Source organism: Solanum verrucosum, unplaced genomic scaffold (genome assembly GCF_900185275.1).
Source record: "Solanum verrucosum unplaced genomic scaffold, falcon-dt-bn FXZP01000229.1, whole genome shotgun sequence".
NCBI classification, from domain to species: domain Eukaryota; kingdom Viridiplantae; phylum Streptophyta; class Magnoliopsida; order Solanales; family Solanaceae; genus Solanum; species Solanum verrucosum.
Genome location: NW_026020011.1, coordinates 5,844,304 through 5,867,040, shown reverse-complemented (window position 1 = coordinate 5,867,040; position 22,737 = coordinate 5,844,304). Strand labels below are relative to the sequence as shown.

The following is a 22,737-nucleotide window of genomic DNA, read 5'->3' as shown; positions in this document are numbered from 1 at the left end:
CAACATTCCTCTTTTCATTCCGATTGGGCCATAGAGGCCCAAATTTGCTTTCATTGAGTCAGCCAGCAAATGGAATTGAAGAATAGTTCCCCGAAAGTTGATATACAGGTGTTCAAGAGAAGAGTTGTATACACGCTGTATACAGCCATATACATGAGATATACACTCACTGTATACGCTGTATAAGAGCAACAAAATAGGGCCAAAACATAATATGAAAAAATAAATTATATTTATAAGTCAAAAAATTAGTTTGTGAAGCAAAAGGGAAAAGATAACAACTATCTAAATTAAAGAATAGAGCACTACTAACTGGGGTCAGGTTTAAAGGGAAGACAAGCTAACGAAATTGAAACGGATAGCTTTGTAGCAATCATTAATTCATTAAAATGAGCATGAGAGATTAGAAGACACATTATATGTATTGGAATGAAATAAGTTCAAACAGAGTAGAATGGATTTGTGTAGCTAACTGAGTTGTAGTTGATCGGTTGGTTTATGAAGTGTATACTAGTCAGTTGTAGTTTTAAAAATGGAACGAAAAGTTCTTGTTTTCATTTCTGACACTGTGTGAACTTATCTGTTCTTGGCACATAGCTGACTGATGTTTTGCCCTTAGCTGCTGTATTGCTTATTTTCTGTCTTAGCCTTTGATTTCTGACACCTTTACTATTACTGTCTTATCTTCCACTGCTGCTTCACGTGCTCTTGTATTCTATTATTGTCGGTAGCATCATTTTTATACTCTCATTACGTGTAGTTAAATCTTCTATCCAATTTTTTATGACACTGCTCTCTGTGGGTGAGAAGTAAAAGAAAGTGCATAAGAGTGCTATGCTGTCTTTGAATGCACTGTATAAAAGACTTTTTGAGCTGAAATTCTATTTTATTGATCTTCAGGATAAAGCCATCTTTGCTGCCTTGAAAAACTAGCCTGCATTGTTTCAAAACGAGTATATAAGCATTATGAGAACAACATTAGTGAGACAGAAGGGTATTAGCATTTATTGGAAATATTACAGCAGTCTCTGTTGTCCTAAGGTAAATGTAAATGAGATACTTCCTTCAACAAAAATACGCTCATTTAGCAGCTCAAACAGCAATTACTCTGATGAATTCACTCAGTCCAACTATCCTCCTCCTCCTGATCCTATACCGAATAGGCCCTTAAGAGGTGATTCCAAAAGGCCCTTAAGAGATGATTCCAGAAGGCCCTTAAGAGATGATTTCAGAAGGCCCTTAAGAGCTGATTCCAGCAACAACCCCACCCATTCTACAACTCTTAGAAGATCCGGTGAGAACAATGGAGGTCAAATGAAGTCACAGGATAGTGAAGATTTTCTGAAAAGATTTCAGCTTGGATTTGATCGTAAAGAGGAAAACCCAAACACGAACCCTGCACTCCACCCCAAAGGTGAAAGTAGCGACTCTCCTGTTTCGGAGGCACCTCCAGCTCCACCAGAAGATGCTGATGAGATATTCAAGAAAATGAAAGAAACTGGCCTAATACCAAATGCTGTAGCAATGCTTGATGGGCTTTGCAAGGACGGCTTGGTACAGGAAGCGATGAAGCTCTTTGGCCTGATGCGTGAAAAGGGTACAATACCTGAAGTTGTTATCTACACTGCCGTGGTAGATGGCTTTTTTAAAGCCCAAAAATTTGATGATGCTGTGAGGATTTTCCGTAAAATGCAAGGTAATGGCATCATTCCTAATGCTTTTAGTTACGGTATCTTAATCCGCGGGCTCAGTCAGGGCAAGAGATTAGATGATGCCCTTGAGTTTTGCTTAGAAATGTTGGAAGCTGGACATTCCCCCAACGTGGTGACGTTTGTGACTTTGGTTGATGGATTTTGCAAGGAGAAAAGTCTTGAAGATGCCCAAAACATGATTAAAACGGTGAGGCAAAAAGGCTTCATCGTTGACGATAAGGCAGTTCGGGAATATTTGGACAAGAAAGGGCCATTTTTGCCAGTGGTTTGGGAGGCAATCCTTGGGAAGAAAGCTTCACAGAGGCAATCTATTTTCTAAGTTGTTTTTTTTCGTCTGAAATATTCTATAGTTTTATCGACATATGGACAAACTGTATGAGTATTATCATGTTATTCAAATTTCTATAGCTCTTTAGTGCCTATTTGGACTGTTGCAGAGTCGAGAGTTTTTGTATAAAGCAGGCCATTGCAAGAACTTGTTTAGTTAGATCTAAGTTGGTTCTTTGTGCCACCAATATCTGCTTATCCCACCCAAAGCTGTCAATGTTTTCATGCTTTGCATTAGTGGCTTCTGAACGGCTTTTGTTCGATCAAGGAGCAGAGATAGATATAACCTGACACCTTATGTTCTCGTATTTTGTTTGCTGCAAACACTTAAAACGAATAGTCCTCGATCAAAAGTTACCTCGACTCAAATCAACAAGCATGGTTTTGCATTCTCTCACCAGAGATGCCTAGTATCCATCCATCACGTGATAATAAGTCATCCTTGAGTTTTCACATGGAACACTAATAGTCCTTCATGTTTACAATATTGGTGCACTTTTGGTCCTCTCCTAAATTTTTGCCTATTTTTTAACATTAATTTTGTTCACAATTTTATGTAAGGAATGTCCAATCGTCTTTTTATATATTTAGTAGAAATAATAACCATATGTGAGAAGGTGAGAAGAAGAACACCTTGTTCTGCTCAGTGGAAATATTACTGCAGCTAAGCTAAAAACATCTTAACATATGACGTTGCACAAAAAAAAAAATTGTGCTATTGCACAAGAAATCGTCGTGATGAACCTTTCGACTTTACCTGCAATATGATTTCTACTAAACAAAACAAGGGGAAGAACTTTTGGAGGAGGACCAAAAGTACACCAATATTGCAAACATAAGGGACTATTAATGTTCCATGTGAAAATTCAAGGAAGACTTTAGAATTTAACCGAGACTAATTTGGGCCTTTTCTCTCACATGTTCTGTAAATGCTTGCATATATTTTGTAAATAATGGTTTATATCATATCACCCATATCTGCATCTAATTGGAAGGGGACTAACGACTTTGGTAACTAACACCTACAATTATTAAAGAATCCTTGTTACATGAAATTTAAACAAACCTCAACATCCTTTTATCCTAAAAAGTTAAATGTTTATACAATATAAATTATGAAAAGATGCACTTTCATATATTTTGAATAATTTTTTTAGCTTCACAAGATACAAAATTGCGCACACACCAGTCTTTAGCTTTGCATAGAGTCAAAATAGAGTACCAATGTAAATTGTGAGGCATCATATAAAGTAGTTTTCAGAACTGTAACAAAAAATTCAAAACTTCCTTCAGTACATAGTTCACAAACTGTCTATACTACTCTATTTGAAAACAGTGGAGGCTTTCCCTGCTAAGCCTGTCCGCAACCATGTTCTGCTCCCTGAAAGTGCATATAGCATTGTCGCCCAGTCTGTACTACATTCAAATGACCGGTTTCAAAGATTCATAGCACTCTTATCAGAAATGGAATCGCCTACAAAATAATACAGAACACTAAATATATAAGACAAGTTGAAGACAGAAATTGATTGAGTAAGAAACAACTATTACATCTCTAAAACATAATACAAACATTAAAACCTCAGAATAATGGCTTGTAGTTGTCATCAAAATTGAAAATTCAGGTCTCAAAGAGAAATGATGTGAAGTCAGAAGTAGCTGGTTGTAGTAATCACGTATATACATCAGTGGGAATCCGAATGATTTCTTCATCATCCTTGCACACCATAATTCAATCAAATAATTTATTTTAAGAAAAAATATATCCCAACACTTTATACATCAACAAAGGATAGAACATTGTGCAATGATTTCGCTTTATGAGTCATACAATACACAATTAACTTGTCCCAAATCAATGTAAACCATCACAAATTGTACAAAAATGACATAATAGCACTGAAATGCAATAAGAAAGAACAGAACTTAGCAAAAGCAGAACATAAATTGGTAAATGGATCAGAATATCTGGCTTGGATTTTCCCCTAAAAGGAGAAAATACAGTAAAAGCGCTCAGTTATTTCAGCTTCGATCATCTGGGGAAATGATCATCATATCCATACACACAAATTCAACAATAATCAATCAATTTAGTTCAAAACAACAAGATCAAAACTTTTTCATATAAACAGAGACAGATCAGAATATCTGGCTTGGATCTTCCCCTAAAAGAAGATACATATAAAGCGCTCAGTAATTTCAGCTTCGATCATCTGGGGAAATATTCATCACTTCAATCTCAATCACAAAAAAATCAATTTTGCTAACAAAGTTTACATGAGAAAAACAAACAGATACTCATTGACGGAGGACTCAGAATTGCAGAACTGACAAAAACGGTAATCTTTATAATATATCACATAACAAGCCAAACATATAAAAATTAGTTGAAATGAATGTATATCTCATGGTCAATCCCAAATAGTAATTGCAGAGATTCCGCTCCACAAGGCAATAGGATATGAGATCTCCATCTTCGGATTAAAACACAGGATTCTTCTATCTTCCGGAAGGAAGACAGAAAAAATCAACTGCTAAATCAACAAAGACAGATTATTATATGATGATATAGATACTTTGGGTTATACTAGTACTGAATAAACTCGCCCCAATTACAATAGTGTACCATCAAAATGAAATAAATACAGGAAGTATAAAACAAAATGTGAAATTTATTGATCTCAAATGATTGAATCCATAAGTATAGTAAGAATCAACTATTACATCTCTAAAACATCATATATTTTTTATCATATAAACAGAGACGGATCAGAATATCTGGCTTGAATTATCCCTTATTAAGAGAAAATACATAAAAAGCGCTCAGTAATTTCAGCTTCGATCATCTGGGGAAAAAATCATCACTTCCATCTCCTACTTCAATCAATTAAACAATGAAAATATCTCCAAATCTGTTTCAAACAGCTCTTTAAAGAGCTAAATGAAACAAATTATGAAACAGAAATGGAATATACATATCGCGTCGGCTCATACACAGCGATCATTGTATATAAACATCGATGGTAATCAGTATATCGACGCATTTCAACAAACATATATAATCATACAATGCAAGTATATGGATCAGAATATCTGGCTTGGATTTTCCCCTGAACGGAGAAAATACATGAATAAGCGCTCAGTAATTTCAGCTTCGATCATCTGGGGAAATAATCATCACCTCCATACAACAAAATTCAGTTAAGAACCTAAAAATACTGAAATTCAAAACTTAGAAAACAATTGAAATTAAAAGTTATGGATCAGAATATCTGGCTTGGATTTTCCCCTAAAGAGGAGAAAATACATTAAAAGCGCTCAGTTATTTCAGCTTCGATCATCTGGGGAAATATTCATCAAATCCATAAACAAATTCAGTCAAAATTCATAAGAAACTCTGAAAAGACACATTTTTGAAGATTGAAGAAAAAAAATGGAGATGGATCAGAATATCTGGCTTGAATTTTCCCCTATAAGGAGAAAATACATAAAAAGCGCTCAGTAATTTCAGCTTCGATCATCTGGGGAAAAAATCATCAATTCCATCTCAATCACAAAAACATTTACACATAGTTCAAGCAAAAATCTAATAGATAATCATTGATGAAGGCCTCAGAATTGCAGAATTGACAACAAGGCCGTAAGGGCCATTCAGTCCCGAAAGATGGTGTTCTTTATAATAGATTTCATCACAGGCAAAACATATAAAAAATAGTTGAAATGAATGTATTTCTCATGGTCAATCCCAAATAGTAATAGCAGAGATTCCGCTCTACAAGGCAATAGGATATGAGATCTCCATCTTCGGATTAAAACGCAGGATCCTTCTATCTTCCAGAAGGAAAACAGAAAAAATCAACTGCTACATCAACAAAGACGGCTTATTCTATGATGATATATATACTTTGGATTATACGAGTACTGAAAAACTCGCCCCAATTTCAAAAGTGTACCATCAAAGTGAAAAAACAACAAAAATAATTAAAGCAAAATGTGAGATGAAATTAGTAGACAGGAGCAAAAACGGAACCAATCTGTGGATTCATCTCAACGGTTGTCTGGCCGCCGCTGATAAATTCAGCTTTTCCTTTATGCACTAATCGCTGTAAACTGCACTATTTTGAAAATTTAGCGAAGCTTATAGAAATGCGAAGTGCAAAATATACAAATACAGTTGATATATGAAAACTAAAACTACACAATTCTACAATGGCGGCCACTGAATCGGCGCCGGAAAGAGAATGAGGAGCTAAACCCTAGATGATTTTGGAGAAGAAGGAGATGGGCTTTTATAGAAGGGAATTAGGTTTAGAAGCTGTCTTCAATTGGGCTTTTTTGTGATCTGCTAAACTCAATGTGGGCCGGGTTTATCAATTTTAGCCTAGGAGACTTGAAAGATGAATTTTTTTATTTTATTGTTTTAGCATTTGTCAATATTCAATAATGACCTTTTTAGTAATTTTTTTTTTACTTTTGAGTTGAGAGACGAAAATGAGAAAGGATGCCAAAAATTGTGGCATGTATAATAGGGTTGTGTATTGATTGGTTCAATTTTGACGTTTATTGATTTGACTTATAAGTTATTGATTTATATACTTATTTAATTGTTATAGAGTTATTATGATATTGGTTATTAATTGTTTCATTTTAATGTTAAAATTTCACAAAAATAAAATCATTTAGAAACAAGGTGACTAAAATCAAATGAACCATGCACATAAGTTGATTGATTGCACCTTGCTCAAAAACATTCATATGTGTACATCATTCTATCCTTCGGTCTACCTTTACCTCTCTTGAAATTATCCATATCCAACATGTCACACCTTCATATATGGCATCCTTGCATCTCTTTTGATTCTCCTATTGTGTCCTTTATCGGTGTCACACGCTACCTTGTTACGGATATCGCCATTCTTAAATTTTATTTTTTCTAGTATGCCACATATTCATCTTAGCATTCTCATCTTCTGAACATTAGAGCTCTTGACTGACCAACACTTCACTCCATACAACATGATTGATCTAACCACCACTCTATAAACTTGTCTTTAAGTTTTGATGACACATTCTTATTGTATAAGACTCCAACTGCGAGCTTTCATTTCATCCCCATATACTTACACAATATGTGTCATCATCGTCAATCTCCCTATTTCTTTAAATAATAGACCCAAAATACTTCAAATTTCCTTTTTTGTAATGACTTGTAACCTCACTTCTGCACCAACCACAAGCATTCTTGCACTTTAGTGTTTTGTCTTGGTTCTACAAGTGATTAAAAATATTTAACAAAACACAAATACAACCTCTGTCTATTTTTACTTGTTTGGTATACTAAAAATCATTGTCAAAATTTATTCGTCTAATTTAAAAAATCAAGAGATAATTTATAATCTTATGTTTATTTTACCCTTGCTATTAAATACTATTTATTTTTCATTAACTAATGACTTGTAACTAAAAGGAGTAACATAGTAAAATTACTCTTTTTTTATATTATTTTTTAAGAAATGTGTCAAGTCAAACATGGATAAGTAAAGATGGACGAAGGGAGTATAACTTATTTTCGACGGTAAACATGCAAATAAGACCCTTTTCTCATCTGTCCTAACCTTAGTGGTTACCTCATACTTATTTCTGGTGGGAGTTGACAAATATCTCATAAAATTAATCGAGTTGTGCAAAAGTGGACTCGAATAATAACAATTTGTAGAATAACAAAATGTGGTTTGACCTCTTTTTAAATGTCAAGTGTCAAACTAATTATCTTAAGATTAGAATTATATTAGAACACAATAATAAGAGCAACGTGGTAAGCTGTGCAGAAACTTTTGCTTATTTTCTACGCCCATAAATCCAATTCCGTAACGATTTTCTCCGTCGTAACTCCGATAGGAAAAAATGGCGACCGGCGGCGGTGCTACTGGTGGAGGAGGAAAAGTTTCCTTCAAAGTCACTCTCACTTCCGATCCCAAATTGCCTTTCAAAGTGTATGTATATTTTTTAGATTTCTGAAATTCTCTTTTTCTCTTTGATTTTACAACTTATCTGTGTTTTTTTTCTTCAGTTTTAGCGTTCCGGAAGCTGCTCCGTTTACTGCTGTGCTGAAATTTGCTGCCGAAGAATTCAAAGTACCTCCACAAACTAGCGCCATTATCACTAATGGTATATTTCCTTCTATTTTAGACGTTTGTGTATTTATTTTTTGGCTGAAGTTGCTGTAGAATCATTGATTACATGTACTGTAGTTAATTTTTGTTTATTTGTTGAATTAGTTATATTGAAATAGAATTGGATGAAATTGCTAGAATCAAATCAGGAGCAGTAATAAAACTAGTTTGATCCAGCTGGGTGGTAGTTTCGCTTCGAGGCGGAGCTAGAAGGTTACCTATTTGTATTAAGAAATTTACTCAATACATCAACAACATGCCTAGGGAAATTTCACAAGTGGTGTCTAGGGGAGGGTAGTACGGTTGTGGAGGTAGAGAGGCTCTTTCCGAAAGATCCTTGGTTCAAGTGCATCAAATCAAAGTAGTTGAGAAATCCACTTAATATGTTCATAAGTTAAATTAACACCTACAACTTGATTTCAGATGTAAAGGTCAAATCGTGGCTCCGCCTTTGGTTTCGCTTATAATCATGTAGATGATTAATGTAATTCACCTCAGTGAAAGCAAATAGTTCATGTTTAAGAAAATTGATTATGGTGATTGAGAAAATGAACATTATGTAATTCACCTTAGTGAAAGCAAATGATTCATGATTAAGATAATCGTTTATGGTGATTGAGAAAAAAAGATAGCATCCTTATTGTGGTGAAGAGAACGATATATTTGGTTTATTTTGACTATGTTTTCTTATTCGTTAGTCTAATGAGAAATAGGAAATAAAGCAATTTGAAAAAAAAAGCATGTGCTTTTACTAAATGTATGTCTTGTTTTGACACTATTTCTTTGTCCTTTTTATCTTATTTTGCAGATGGAGTGGGTATTAATCCGCAACAAAGTGCTGGTAACTTTACACTTTACATTTTTGTTTAAAGTTACCTCCTGTATGTACTTCATGATAGTTTATTTTTTATTTATGGATGATAAACAATCTGTGAATTGGGATACATGTGAACAAAATTCAGTGCATTAAATAATGTTATGTACCCATGGATTGCTTAAAGAATTATATATGAGCTCTTTAGTAGATCATTGACCAAATCTATGTCGGAAGTTTATGACAGTCAATGAGTTGTTACAAAGTTCGGTTTCGGAGTGTTGATGAACAGTGATAAGGAGTAGAAAGTAGAAACTAGTCAAGAATCAATAGGGTCAATTCGAATAATCTAAGTTTATAATGAGAAGTGCTACAATAAACTTCTCATCACGAAGTTGTCATCTTGAACCCCTTTCTCAGATTATGATGTGTTGGTTTCCCGAGCATTTGCATTTTCTTAGTGACCTTTGTGTGTTCATCATACATAGCTCAATGTGTTGTATCTGTATGCGTCTGACCTAAAGGTATATACAGTCATGAACTTTGTGCACCAACCTAGATTACTTTCTGGGTTGCCAGATAACAATCTACTACTGCCTCTTTGCCACTGTTACACATTTCATCTTCCCATGATCTTAGTTCTTGTTTCTTCAGGTTATGTTGTAACTTTCTGGATCTGTGCTTATGAATGGATGTGTGTGGTAGTTATTTATTTTTCCTGTTTTCTTTTTGTTGTAATATTTACCAAGAAGCTCCATCGTTATCGCAATGACCTTACTTTTCCTATTGATTGACGATTGATAGCACCTCGATCCACTTGGGGAAGTTTCAGTTTTTGACTTCCACAGTGCATAAATTAGTGCAAAGGATTCTTCTTTCTCCATCATAGTCTGACACTCTCAAGTTTTGCAAATCTTTTTAGAACATTTGATGCATTCCCAGCGCTCTAATCCTCTAGTGTTTTCCCCATCAAGTCACCTATAATCTTGATATGAGGAATCGGACATTAACTGCCTTCTTTAAAAACTTTCAGAAGGCAAAATCAGATTCTAGTCCTTTCTATCATCTATGGGCTCTACATCGTGCCACTACACTTCCAAAATGTTGTTTTACATTTTCAAAATATTGGTGAGGATTTACCAGTCTTTGCCAACTAAGAAGCAACATGATTCCCAGTCGTGTGCTTGACACTTCTTTCAAAGGTTGTGAAGTACAGAGAAAATATAGTATAAATCTGAGGTTGATTTGTATGACAAGCAGATATTCAGAAGTAGGATTTGTTTTTGGATATTTGGAGTGCAATGGAAATCTGAATTGAAAATCCATGTCGTCATTTAGAAGAGTTCTGTGCCTGAGTTGTTTAAGGTCTGGTCCTGTTTTGTGTTTGCATTTACGGTAATACTTAGTAGGTTCTGATTTAGCTTTTTCTTTTCCCCATTTGCATATGTCTACTACCAAGTAATGTGGAGTGCAAGTTTTTAGCGTTATTGGAAAGTGGAGACGAGTTCAATTGACTATTGCTTGACATAAACTAGACTTCTAGAGGCCGATGTATCCTTATGTTGTCGGACCAAAGTTCGTATTTGCTTACTGATGCAGCGCATATCACCTATAGTTACAATTGCATGTACTTTGGAAGTATAACTTTATAAATTCTGTCTCTTTTTGCCACAATATTTGTTTATCTAGTTTTCTAACTTTATATCAACTCAAATGGCTTTTCAGGTAATGTTTTTCTTAAGCATGGTTCTGAACTGCGGCTGATTCCGCGCGATAGGGTTGGTGCTCACTGGATACCATACTGAGCAATATATACCCATGTATTTAACCTATACTTCTTTCCCCTCTTGAGTAGCACTTTATCATGTTATGTGCTGCAACTTTCGATGTTGTAATATCGAGTATAGTTGATTATCAAACGAAATGAATAATGTCCTTTTATCCATGGAGCTAATAAATATATTGAGGATTACATATTTGTTGAGAATCCTAATTGGTGATAGTCAGTCTATCATTTAGATAGATAGTTACTAGTTTTGATACTTAGAAAATTTGAAATTTGGAGATCCATATCGAAGTAGGAAACTGAAAGGATCAAAATGTGTCTCTGCCCCCCCTTGGGGCCTCACCCCACAGGGGCGGAGCTAGAAGGTTACGTAAGGGTACAACCGAATCCAAATCTACTATATGTGTACAAAAACTTAGCTCCGAGCCACATTACAAAACACCTGATGTTGCTATTTTAGAATTTAGAACTCATAAAGTTAAAATCTTTGCTCCACCTCCGTCACCCTTATCATAGATGATGTTAACTTCGCTTTGAAGATGGCAAAATGTTCCAGTTTGAGTACCCTTATAAGTCGTGGAAAATGCTGATAATTTAATATGGAATACATGATTCTAAAGGTATTGTGCTTGTATTCTCTCCCAGTTCTGCTCCCACCACTGCTTAGCGTTCACCTCTCCAAATTTTTCGCGACTGAGTAAATGAAGAAAAAGTTAGAGAAATGCCAGTTGAAATTGCACTATCAACACATGAACTTGTCCAGACTCTCGGAAAAAGAGTAGTAGAAATGACTTCCCTCGTACCAGACACTAGGAATGTTTACACCAGGTTTCCTATGCTTCATCTTATATGGCACGTTAGAACGAAATAAAATAGTTGTTAGTTACCTGAATCTGACTCGACGTAGCTCTCTAGTTCCATCAGCTAATTGTCTGATAGTTATACACACTCCAGGTTCATCTTGTTCTATCCATTCTGACTCCATATCACTAGCATTACTTACAGAAACTGAAGCCTCATCTCTAGAGGAGGTCGTCGTTCTTGATGCCCCACTACCCTTTGGGAAACTAGGGGCATGAGCACCTAATCCAGCATTATATTGTTGGAATTCCCTTGCAGATCCAGGCCTTGACGAATAATTTGAATCTCTCTGCAGAAAAAAGACCTTAAATTCCGTGTCAAGTCAAAACCAGACAAACGAATTGAAACGGAGGGAGCAGCCATACCCCATCCTCAGACTGTGAGGGTGTGTGAAGAGCATGCTTATTAAATCTCTGAACATTGTAAAGCTCCATAATTCTGTCATAATTTTCACCCCACCATCTTTGAGCTTGCCATTTGTTGAACACATCCCGACTTCAAATGACAAATAACAAGTCAAATCTACTTTCTTAAAACTCCGTGTCAAGTCAAAACTAGACAAACAAATTGAAACGCAGGGGAGTAAAATGAAAGGAGATGATGAATAGATACCTAAATCTGATTCTTTTAAGATCATTTCCACCATGAGGGAGAGAACCAAAAGTAATCTGAATTCCAGGCTCCACTTGTGCTGTCCACTCTTTAGCCTCCTCTTCATCTTCCAACATCACATCACTTAATCTAGAATCAGTCCTAGTTGGTGTTTGGAACTGACCAGTACTTGTAAAATCCCAAGCTGGAGTAGAATTTGAACTTCCTGTTTGGTAATTATATAAAACTCCCTCAGAGATTGCATCAAACTCTGGATATGGATATGGTCCATGCCCTTTCTTGTAATTGCTGGTGGGCATACTACTTGACTTGCACCTATAAGCACCAGACTCTGGATATGGATATGGTCCATGCTCTTTCTTGTAATTGCTGGTGGGCATACTACTTGACTTGCACCTATAAGCACCAGTGACCTTCAATGCTATATCCTTAATCTGCAAATGATTTTAAAAAAATTGAAATAATATAAAGAGAACTGAATAGTAGGTAGAGTCTAACAGTCATTGATCCATTATAAGTTCTCTTTATTTGTCTCAAGTCTTGCTGAGTAGAGTTATCGAATAGAATAGTTAACGTGCACAATCTAATCCAGAGGGCTTAGTTGATCCATGATTTATGTTTCATCTTTCATTTGTTTTTGGAGAAATCTATTGATCAGTTCATATTCTTTCTTTTTCTCTAGAATCTTTTCCAATCAAGATGTATAGATCTTATTCATGGATTAACAAAAAATGTGCATAAACTCTATTCCTATCCCACATTACTCGAAGCCTTCATAAATTCATTGTCGGTTTCTATCATAGTAGAGGATTGCTTCCAATAATTGGGAAATAAAAAATACAAAAAACATTGCTATATTTCCAACACTCTGGATAGGCGGAAGGATCTCTCTCCATCCCCAATTTCCTTTCAATCCACATCGGAATATTTAGTCTTTCTCTACGACTACTAGGAATGGGCATACGGTGGTTCGATAAGCCAAGCAAAAACAACCAATATATATAAAGTGCAAGCAAGAATAGAGTAGGGGAGGGTGTAGAACCTGCGCTGTCAGGCTTTTGATAGAATCTTTAGTATTGGGAGAACCACGAATACCTTCTTCTTCTCCACCATCATCTTCAACTTTTTGCTTACATGTAATGCATGTCAACATTTTTAATTCCCTTCTGTTTTGTTCCTCTGTTTATACTCTGTATATTCTGTTTTCTTCTTCTGACTGCAAATGAATCATGAAACATAAGTAAACAATCATATAACACTGATTTTTGATATATTCATTTTGTGGGTTTTTGCTAACAAGATCAGTTTAGATCTTTCATTTCAAATTTAAATTACAAAAAAAACTTTCCTTTAATAAAAATGTAGAGCTGTGATTTTCAATATTTCGAGATATTGGGAGATAATGCATTAATTTTCAGTCACTATCTTTTAAGGTAAAAACATTAAATAGCAAATGATAGCTGGAAAAAAATTAGATTTTTTAAATCCAAAGGGTGTCAAAACTATAGAACCACCAAAGGCTGTGGCGAAGTAAGTAAGTATTCGTTCATCATTAATCAAATATCTCGAATTTGAGCGAGTCATATTTGGTATAAAGTGATTTACCCCAACATGAATGAAAAACCAATAAAGTTAAAATATAGTAGAAAAGTAGTTCAACAAGTTAATTATTACTGCTTCGTTGATCATTACAATTTGGTGCAAGGACATTTGCAAAAATTAGGATAACCCTATGCTGACAACTAGGGAGGAAAATAGGATTCTAAATAGAAAATGACAATATATTGGAGAACATATATATACATATAAGGAAAAGTTACTCAAATTATCTTCCAATGAAGTTTTAGGTTTAAATGAACTACAAAAACTATTAAAAGTTATGATAGAGTGATAAGTACTCGTCTATTATTAGTCAGTGATCTCGAGTGAAGTCATTTTTTATAAGAAATGTTTTGCCTTTAAAATAAGACTTTTCTGTGTGAATTCAAAGTAATCAATTTTCAAAATGAATACTAACTACAAAATGAAAAATAAAAAAAGTTAAAATAAACAAGAAAAGCAATTCAACAAGTTAATTATTTCAATGATCATTAAAAGTTAGATACAATTGGGGTACAAGGACATTTTTAAAGATTGGGACCACTATGCTATTCTAACAAGAAAGACAAGGAAAATAGGATTCTAGTTAGAAAAGGAGAATATATATATATATATATATATATATATATATATATAAAAGGAAAAATTACTGACATATTCTTCCATTTCGAAACCATAATTTTTTCCATTAAAAAGAAGCCGATATAACATTCTTGTACCTTATAGAAAAAAATATTGACATTATTTTATGAGTGATCTAGTTAATAAATAACTCCTTTTTTTTTTTTGGAAAAAGGATAAATATATCCCGAATTATCGTAAATGATATGCAAATACCCTCCGTCATACTTATGGGACATTGGTGCTCATGCCGTTAAAATATTAGAGCATATATACCTTTATATTAACGGACGTACACGTGTCATAATCTTATCCACCGATCCGACATTTATCGACGGATAAGATTGCGCTACGTATCTCTATTTAGTCTTCCGTTAGAGTGAAGGGCATATATGCTCTAGTTTTTGAACGACAGGGGCACCAATGTCCCAAAAGTATGACGGAGAATATCAGCATACCATTTACGATAGTTCGAAAGTATATTTGCCCTTTTTCCTTTTTTTTTTTGTTAGTACGTAATACTTTAACTCGAATAAAAAAAAAAGGACAAGATTTAGGGTTTTGAAAGGAGAAAAATGACATAATTAAATATTGAACGCTTAAAATCGCAAGTGGTATCCTTATGTACTTGCTTTAATGTGCAAGTATGCCCAAAAACCCGGGAAAAAAAAAGAATAAAGAATAGCAGAAGGTTTTTTGTGAATTTATTTCTGAGATCGTAAAGACTAGAGAACCGATGTTTCTACGCCTATTCATAATCCATTTGAGTCTGCTAATTAAAAATAGTCGATAAATATTTAAGTGTTAAAAATATATTTTTAAATATACTATTTTATAAATAAGTAATTACATATTTAGATAAAGTATTAATTAAAACTAATAATAAACATTTACATATTTGATGTTTTATCAAATGAGAGTATGTTTTACTTTCACGAGTAAGGGTGGTGAAGCTAAAAATCAACATACGAGTTTGGTTGAACTTAATAACTTTAGAGTGATTGGTACGGAGAAACACGTTTTTTAAAAATACTTTTCAATTTCTATATGTTTGTTAGTCAAAATACAAATTACTTAAAAATGATGAAAATGACTTTTTTAATAGAAGTAGAGAATACAAATTAAACAAGTGACATTTCAAGTTAATTGCCTCCTTCACATCCATCCAATTGCTCCAACTCTGACCCGTGACCATCCCACCGAAGCCCTACTCCCCACACCATCCCACCCTTATATTATTTTGTTAAATTACATATAAATACTTTTGAGATACTATTTTTTTGCTTATTTACCAAATACTATAAAATATTCTATAGAGAAAACATCTTCCCAAACACAAGTTTCTACTCCTTAATAAATTCATTCAAAATATACAAAAGTTAAATTCAGAAACCAGCCTAATTACTATTCAAAAAATGCTAGTTCCGGCTTTTCTTATAAACATTTAACTCAATAACCACTTTAAATAAAAACAAAAGAATACTTTATATAAATTTTTAGAAATCATATGATAAAATGTATAAAAATAGTAGTATCAAATAAAGATGGATTACTAGCACTGTGGAGAGAGAATTAAGTAGCAGTCGCATGCAGTAGCAGTATTAACAACAGAACTAGCAGAGCAGGAGATGTTTGTGGAATGAATGAGCAATTGTCCACCTTTGAAAGGTGCCATTCAATATTCAAACAGACAATAAATCTCTATATTCAACAATTCCGTACACTTTTATTTTTATACTAACTATATATTCATTTGCAAATAGTTGTCAATAGATAAGGTCTCTAATATTTAAAATATATAAGATTACTGAATTTGTTATTGTCGTTGTTTATATTTTATTTCATTTTAAAAAAAATGTGAAAAATATTTTGAAATCTTAGTACTAATATACATATGTTTAACTTCGAATTTGACTTTTCAAAAGGAAATTGAAAATCTATAGTCAAATAATAGCATAGGCTTAGTGGTCCAAATATAGTCGGAGTAATATTCAAGTCTAGCAGGTGAACACTAGGTTAACTCTTTTATCTGCCTACTACTATTGACAAAGTGACCCAAAATGGAGTTGTGGTTTAAAGAGGTTTATTCGAATCTTTTTCTTCGGATAATTATATAATATGTACAAAATTAAAATATTTTACATTCATATATATGGTAAACATTGAATTTTAAAGCTTTTAAAGATATTTATTTCTTTATTTTAAAATCTTTTTTTAGTGAAAAAAAAAAACTTAGCTCCAATAGGAATTTCACTCTTTAAAGTTAACTCAATATTTGTACAAATGAAGGGGAGATATAGTGAGGTGCACGTAAAAGCAATGCAATAGTTACACAAAAATGGAACTGATGGAGTTGGAAGATTCATACCTCAAACCGCTACTGGCCGGAGCTAGCTAGATAATCATCTGAAACTCACCGATAAAAATGGCGTTCACAAGCAAAATTCTGTTCTGCTCCGTTCTTCTTACATATTCAGTAACCAGAGAGAATGCAGGCGAAAATGCTTAAGCAAGCCATTCAAATTCCAAATCAAATCAATAACAGCGAAAATATCGAAAAATCGGCTCATACTCTCAATAGCAATAGTGTCACATAATCAAATGGAGTGAAATAGATGTAATCGGTAAATCCATACCTCAAATCATCATATCACGAGCAAAATGGCGTCCGGAGCAACAATCTGCTTTGCTCTATTCTCTTTACGTATTCGAAAAACGAGAAAATGCAGGGGGAAATCCTAAGCAAATCGTACAGATATCAAATCAAATAACAGCGAAAACATTGAAAAAAAAAAAAGCTCTCACTCTCAGGAAAATCCATACCTCAAATGGCTACTGACCGGAGCTGATAATCATCTGAAACTCACCGGTAAAAATGCCGTCCAGAGCAACAATCTGTGTTTGCTCTATTCTCTTTACATATTCAAAAAAAATGAGAAAATGCAGGGGAAAATCCTTAATCAACTGTTCCAATATCAACTCAAATCAATAATAGCGAAAATATCGAAAAATCCGCTCTCACTCTCTAAACAGAGAGCAACAATCTGCTTTTGCTCTATTCTCTTTACATATTCAAAAAAACGAGAAAATGCAGGGGAAAATCCTTAATCAACGGTTCCAATATCAAATCAAATCAATAACAGCAAAAAAATCCGCTCTCACTCTCTAGACAGACGGATTAGGAAAATCCATACCTCAAATGGCTACGCACCGGAGCTGATAACCATCTGAAACTCACCGGTAAAAATGGCGCACAAAGCAATAATCCGCTTTGCTCTGTTCTCTTCACGTATTCAACGAACAACGAGAGAAAATGCAGGGAAAACTAAAATCCATAAGCAAATCGTAGAGTTATCAAATCAAATAACAGCGAAAAACTCCGACGTCGGAGTAATCTCCAGTAGTACTCCGGCTAATTTTCCGGTGCCAATAAAGAGATTTCGAATTCGCCGGAAAATATCTGTATTTTTAGAATGGAGACAAAAGGGAGATAAACAACTCGTGGGAAGTGTTGAAAGGAACTTATAGAAGAACGTGACGCCGTCAACACTATTTTGTGTCGTTATCCAACGGAAAACGTGTATATAAACAGCGAGTATAAAATGGTACTGTTGCATTGGTTGAGTTGTACGTTGTGCATTGACAAAGTCATTTCGTAGTTGATTAAAGCTAATGAAAGTATTACGATAAGACACAAGTAATCCTTAGACTATTATCGAAATTTCATAGACACATCTTAATTAAACTAAAATTCTATTACCTCTTCGAATCCTTTTTTTTTTGTAATTTTGTATACGTTTTGGCTTGTGTGGCATCTAAATATCTCTCACACGCCTCAACTACATGGAGTGACGGAGTATGCCACGTAAGCCAAAAAGTTATATAAAATTACAAAAAATGAGTTCGGGGTAATAGAACATTAATTTAGTTAAGGTGTATTTCTGAGATTTCGGTTATAGTCTAAGAGATACTTGTGTCTTATCCCAATATTATATAAATTAGTTACGAGAAGAATTTGTTAAGTAAGGTTCAATTATTCATATGAATTACTCAATCTATTTTCTATTTTGCATAAAATTATGCACAACTCATAACTTTTATATATATATATTAATTATTTGAGTTTCTCTATTATAAATTATATACGAATAACTTATTTTTTTAACTGATTAATGATATTATTTATGCACAATTTAATATATCCATAACTTATCTCCAAACCAGCTATCAAAGTCTAAAAAGTTTGGACTTTTAGGTGGGTTTCATTGTTGGACCAAATGGGTTTTTTGTGGTCTTGTTCATGGTGGACATGTGGATCCCACATGTCTAGATAAATGGTTACTTAGAGCCATCATATTAAGGTGGGATTAACCCTTTTTTGCCTTTTAAATTAGGGTTGAATATTTAATTATTTTGAGTTTGAGTGTTTTGCATTGGCCATATAAAAATAAAATAAAAAATTACATTACTTATAGCCTATTTTTTCCTTTTTACTTTCTCACTTGATATTCGGCAATGTATTAGAGTTTAATTAAATTTATATTCACATATTACTAAAAAAAAAATTTGAGTGCAACCACTCAACAATTTTTTTTTATTTAAATTTAAAATATTTAATTAAAGATAAATAAATTTCATTCGTCTATCGCAATTCATATTGATGTTAAACCCATTAATTATTTGGTGGGGATTTATGAAAATGACTAAGCTATTTTAAGGATATGATATGTACTAGATCAGATAAGAATCAAATCATTATGTTTCTTTTTTGTTTTCTTTTGGTTATAGTGTTTGTAATTAAAAAATAATCAAGGTGGCTGTATCTAATCAAAATGTACATGTAAAAAATGATAAACAGATGAAAAGTAACTGATAAATATGTAAGTGTTGAAAAATATTTTTAAGTAAATAATTATGCGTTTAGATAGAAATGTTGAAGCTGATAATAAGAAACACAAAGGCAAAATTGTTAAATGTCTTTAAGGTTATAATGACCATGATGAAATATTATATTTATCAAATCATATATGATTTATAAATTTCAAACTCATAAGTTAGGAATAATTAGAATTATGATTTTTGACTACTTTGAGTTTATAACCACTTAGATTTATACTTTTTTTTAGTTATCAAATGTGAATATATGTCTAAAATTATTTATAATCTAGTTGATCAATTAATAAGCTTAGTCAAACATCCTTTGGTTAAGTGCTAATGAATATGTGATTGTTTTATCTCTTATATGATACTCCCTCCGTGTTAGTAATTATGTTTCATTTTTCGAGAGTTAATTTGATTAATCTTCAGAGTTAAATTGGATTTAATTAATTTAATATTTTAAATTTACAATTTAAATATTCAAAAGCAATACTAAATATAGTATAAATTGCAATTCTTTTCATATCAATATGTTAAAAAATATGTATCAAAATTAATATAGTTTGACTCGCGAAAAAAAAATAACAAGTATTACCGGAGAAAGGGAGTAGCAATTAGCAAGTAATGAATACAAACTTTCTTCGTATTTACACTGAATCATATTAATTTTTTTTTAGAGAAAAGTATTGAGAACATCCATGAACTTAACACAAGTTATAAGTTTCATTCTTGAACTATTGATAGCCTTAAAAATACTCTTACTTGATTAATAACTAAACTTATAAACAACCCCGATCTGCTACATGACATAATAAGTGCTCTCAAACTCTTGTAGGAGCAAGCCGAGAAAAGTGTTGAAAACATTTCTAAACTTGGCGAGAATTTAGGGAGGCATTTTACTCATGTTGCAAGATTGAGGTGTATTTAAGTTTAGTTAGTCAAGCAGATGAGTATTTTTAAGATTATTAATAATTCGAAAATAAAACTAATAATTCACGCTGAATTTAGAGGTGTTTTCAATATTTCACTCGTTTTTTAATAACCATGTAGTATTAATTAACATGACAAGGAGTTAAAAGTGAAAGCTACAAAATTGTTTAAAGAGAGCAAGAGCTTGTTAGGCAAGAAAAGCAAAGGCAATGTTCCAATGTTCTCTTTTCTATGCTTCCCCTCCTTAACTTCTTGTCTGGCAAATACTCCCATGCTGTCCATTGCTATTTTTGGGGGGTGACAAACTGTCATTTGTTTCTTTGTTTCTTCATAATCCAACATTTGAATGGACCACTCATGAGAGCTAGGGGTGGAATAGTTAAAAATAGGTGAAATTGTCTTGATAACATTTACCCCTTCGCAGGAGTCAAATGGATGGATTGAGTTGAATTTGGACGAATCTAATGAGCAGACTGAGTTGAGTCATGGATCAAACGGTCTAAATTAATAAATTGACGGGTCATTGAAGTTTTCAAAAGTTACTTTGGCTAGGATGAGTTGGGTCAAGATGAGCGAACATTGGATTTATAAATCAATCTACACAACTCTTACGAAGTTTTAATTTTTTGTAATTTGTTTTCTTTTAAGTTGTTTAACTACCAACGGAAACTGAATAATTTTATTCATTATTATGATTTTACATAACATACCATACAAAAAAATCGTATGGATCGCTTTGGACTAAATATTAATAAATTATGCCCTAATGAACTCAATGGAGTAATTAATTATAAGAATGATGAATCTTGTCAGTGTGTGATTTTTAAACTTTGACCTCGCTTGCTCCATGAGCATAACTTCAAGTTTAACAAGCTCATGCCTTTGAAGTTTGAAGTGGGACAAACGGGGTTCAAAAGTTCAATACCCCCGTTTTCAACATCATTAAGTCCTGATCTTTGAATGAGTTGAACATGACTAATTAAAATTGGTTGAGTTAATAAATAGGTTGACCATTCACTTGTGCAAACTTGGGCTAGTTAGGTGGATTACACCTCAAATTGGTACAAACTCAAATCAATCAGTCTAGTAAATTTCAAATATTAAATTAAAAAGAAAATATTACTCTCTTTGTCCCAATTTATGTGACGCGTTTTGTTTTTCGAGAATTTGCTCGTGAAATCTTCAAATTTTTGAAATGAAATCTATATATTTGTAAACTACGTAAAAAATACTATAAGTTACAATAATTAACAATTCAAAATATTTAAAAGATATATGAAAAATTTACAATACTAATTTGAATTTCGAAATCCAAAATGTGTCACATAAATTGGGACAACGAGACGTACTTTGAATGGGGTGAGAGGAAAACTTTTCAATTATGTCAACTCTACCTTCTCTTTATTGCCTTGTACAGATTTTTGTCCACATTTATGTGTAACCAATAATTGTGAGCCAAAGCAAAACACACACACTGCATTAGTTGTACTATGTTGTCTTTGCCTTGTGGCAAAAGGTCTTAACAAAATTCTGTCATGTGCCCTTGCCTACATGCAATGCTTTTAATTCATATTTGATTTGGCTAATTACAGTTTAACATCATCATTAAACATTAAGCAATGATGTGAATAACAGATTTATGTTGATGTTCTTATTTTAGTATTTTTATTATAATGTTTTTAACTGATTTATATATTATATTTTCTATTGTTGCTACTATTATTTTTTTAATCATGTTGATTTTTGATAGTCCTTGAGACAATCAAAATCTAACTTGTTTGGATGGTTCTTACATGTTGTATTTTATATTTGTATTGTATTGTTAGTTTAAATAAAATGTGTTGTTTTGATTGTTATTTAAATTCTATTATATCGTATCGTTTAAATTTATTGTTAGGTAACGATGAAAAGACCCGTTTTATAGAACGACAGATTTTGGTGTGATAGCGTCGTTACCTTAATATTTTCTTCTCATTTTATCTTTATTTATTATTTAATAATTATATTTCACCTGTTATCCTACCTTTTCATAGTATCTCTATCCGATACTAAGCATTAGTAAAGATGGGGGAACATGCATGAAAAGCAATGGTCGAGATTAAACTTTGTTCAAACTGTCAAACATTAGGAATGTTCGTTTATGTAAGTAAAAAAAATAAAAAAATAGATACAACACAACACAATAATGCAATTTTTTGCTGAAAACCCCTTACGTGAACGTTTGGACATAAAAATTTCGATATATTTTGAAAAGTTTATAACAATTTTATATCCAAACATGATTTCAGAACACAATTCCGAAAAAAGGTGAAAATTATTTTGTCAGATTACGTGACATTATGTAATGTCACGTGTATATTTGCTTATGAGTTTACTGTTTTGTTTTTGTATTTTCAGATAATTCAAATCGAAGCAATTTGATGT

General features: G+C 33.0%; 3 protein-coding genes and 9 non-coding genes across 12 annotated transcripts; 2 read left to right on the top strand and 10 right to left on the bottom strand.

Moving 5' to 3' along the window:
- The first annotated feature begins 966 nt into the window (after positions 1 to 966).
- Positions 967 to 2,127, top strand: LOC125819967 (pentatricopeptide repeat-containing protein At4g38150). Its single transcript, XM_049499375.1, has one exon. It carries the CDS (start codon positions 967 to 969, stop codon positions 2,029 to 2,031), a length of 1,065 nt encoding a protein of 354 aa, XP_049355332.1. The 3' UTR covers positions 2,032 to 2,127.
- A 1,556-nt stretch (positions 2,128 to 3,683) lies between these two features.
- Positions 3,684 to 3,762, bottom strand: LOC125820517 (small nucleolar RNA R12). Its single transcript, XR_007442531.1, has one exon. It is a non-coding gene; the product is annotated as a small nucleolar RNA R12 (small nucleolar RNA).
- Positions 3,763 to 3,993: 231 nt separating this feature from the next.
- Positions 3,994 to 4,100, bottom strand: LOC125820510 (small nucleolar RNA Z103). Its single transcript, XR_007442525.1, has one exon. It is a non-coding gene; the product is annotated as a small nucleolar RNA Z103 (small nucleolar RNA).
- Positions 4,101 to 4,173: 73 nt separating this feature from the next.
- Positions 4,174 to 4,277, bottom strand: LOC125820515 (small nucleolar RNA Z103). Its single transcript, XR_007442529.1, has one exon. It is a non-coding gene; the product is annotated as a small nucleolar RNA Z103 (small nucleolar RNA).
- A 526-nt stretch (positions 4,278 to 4,803) lies between these two features.
- On the bottom strand, positions 4,804 to 4,910 carry LOC125820513 (small nucleolar RNA Z103). Its single transcript, XR_007442527.1, has one exon. It is a non-coding gene; the product is annotated as a small nucleolar RNA Z103 (small nucleolar RNA).
- Positions 4,911 to 5,118: 208 nt separating this feature from the next.
- Positions 5,119 to 5,226, bottom strand: LOC125820514 (small nucleolar RNA Z103). The gene has a single exon (XR_007442528.1). It is a non-coding gene; the product is annotated as a small nucleolar RNA Z103 (small nucleolar RNA).
- A 71-nt stretch (positions 5,227 to 5,297) lies between these two features.
- LOC125820516 (small nucleolar RNA Z103) lies at positions 5,298 to 5,405 on the bottom strand. The gene has a single exon (XR_007442530.1). It is a non-coding gene; the product is annotated as a small nucleolar RNA Z103 (small nucleolar RNA).
- Positions 5,406 to 5,478: 73 nt separating this feature from the next.
- LOC125820512 (small nucleolar RNA Z103) lies at positions 5,479 to 5,585 on the bottom strand. The gene has a single exon (XR_007442526.1). It is a non-coding gene; the product is annotated as a small nucleolar RNA Z103 (small nucleolar RNA).
- A 61-nt stretch (positions 5,586 to 5,646) lies between these two features.
- LOC125820507 (small nucleolar RNA SNORD96 family) lies at positions 5,647 to 5,738 on the bottom strand. The gene has a single exon (XR_007442523.1). It is a non-coding gene; the product is annotated as a small nucleolar RNA SNORD96 family (small nucleolar RNA).
- Positions 5,739 to 6,028: 290 nt separating this feature from the next.
- On the bottom strand, positions 6,029 to 6,198 carry LOC125820521 (small nucleolar RNA snoR143). The gene has a single exon (XR_007442535.1). It is a non-coding gene; the product is annotated as a small nucleolar RNA snoR143 (small nucleolar RNA).
- Positions 6,199 to 7,859: 1,661 nt separating this feature from the next.
- LOC125819991 (uncharacterized) lies at positions 7,860 to 11,003 on the top strand. Its single transcript, XM_049499403.1, has 4 exons — positions 7,860 to 8,032; positions 8,110 to 8,207; positions 9,021 to 9,053; positions 10,752 to 11,003. Exons 1-4 carry the CDS (start codon positions 7,944 to 7,946, stop codon positions 10,829 to 10,831), a joined length of 300 nt encoding a protein of 99 aa, XP_049355360.1. The 5' UTR covers positions 7,860 to 7,943; the 3' UTR covers positions 10,832 to 11,003.
- Positions 11,004 to 11,378: 375 nt separating this feature from the next.
- On the bottom strand, positions 11,379 to 13,497 carry LOC125820008 (protein BREVIS RADIX-like). The gene is made up of 6 exons (XM_049499424.1): positions 13,328 to 13,497; positions 12,682 to 12,719; positions 12,286 to 12,600; positions 12,039 to 12,168; positions 11,700 to 11,962; positions 11,379 to 11,505 (listed from the first exon to the last, which is right to left on the bottom strand). The coding sequence occupies exons 1-6, from the start codon at positions 13,436 to 13,438 to the stop codon at positions 11,427 to 11,429; spliced, it is 936 nt and encodes a 311-aa protein (XP_049355381.1). The 5' UTR covers positions 13,439 to 13,497; the 3' UTR covers positions 11,379 to 11,426.
- Between the last annotated feature and the right edge of the window lie 9,240 nt (positions 13,498 to 22,737).

Coding starts and splice junctions, on each gene's coding strand:
- LOC125819967 (XM_049499375.1), top strand. CDS start 967: ATGAGAACAACATTAGTGAGACAGAAGGGTATTAGCATTTATTGGAAA.
- LOC125819991 (XM_049499403.1), top strand. CDS start 7,944: ATGGCGACCGGCGGCGGTGCTACTGGTGGAGGAGGAAAAGTTTCCTTC. Junction 8,208..9,020: donor TAGCGCCATTATCACTAATG/GTATATTTCCTT, acceptor CTTATTTTGCAG/ATGGAGTGGGTATTAATCCG. Junction 9,054..10,751: donor TAATCCGCAACAAAGTGCTG/GTAACTTTACAC, acceptor ATGGCTTTTCAG/GTAATGTTTTTCTTAAGCAT.
- LOC125820008 (XM_049499424.1), bottom strand. CDS start 13,438: ATGTTGACATGCATTACATGTAAGCAAAAAGTTGAAGATGATGGTGGA. Junction 12,169..12,285: donor CTTAAAAGAATCAGATTTAG/GTATCTATTCAT, acceptor TGTCATTTGAAG/TCGGGATGTGTTCAACAAAT. Junction 11,963..12,038: donor CCTCACAGTCTGAGGATGGG/GTATGGCTGCTC, acceptor TTTTTTCTGCAG/AGAGATTCAAATTATTCGTC.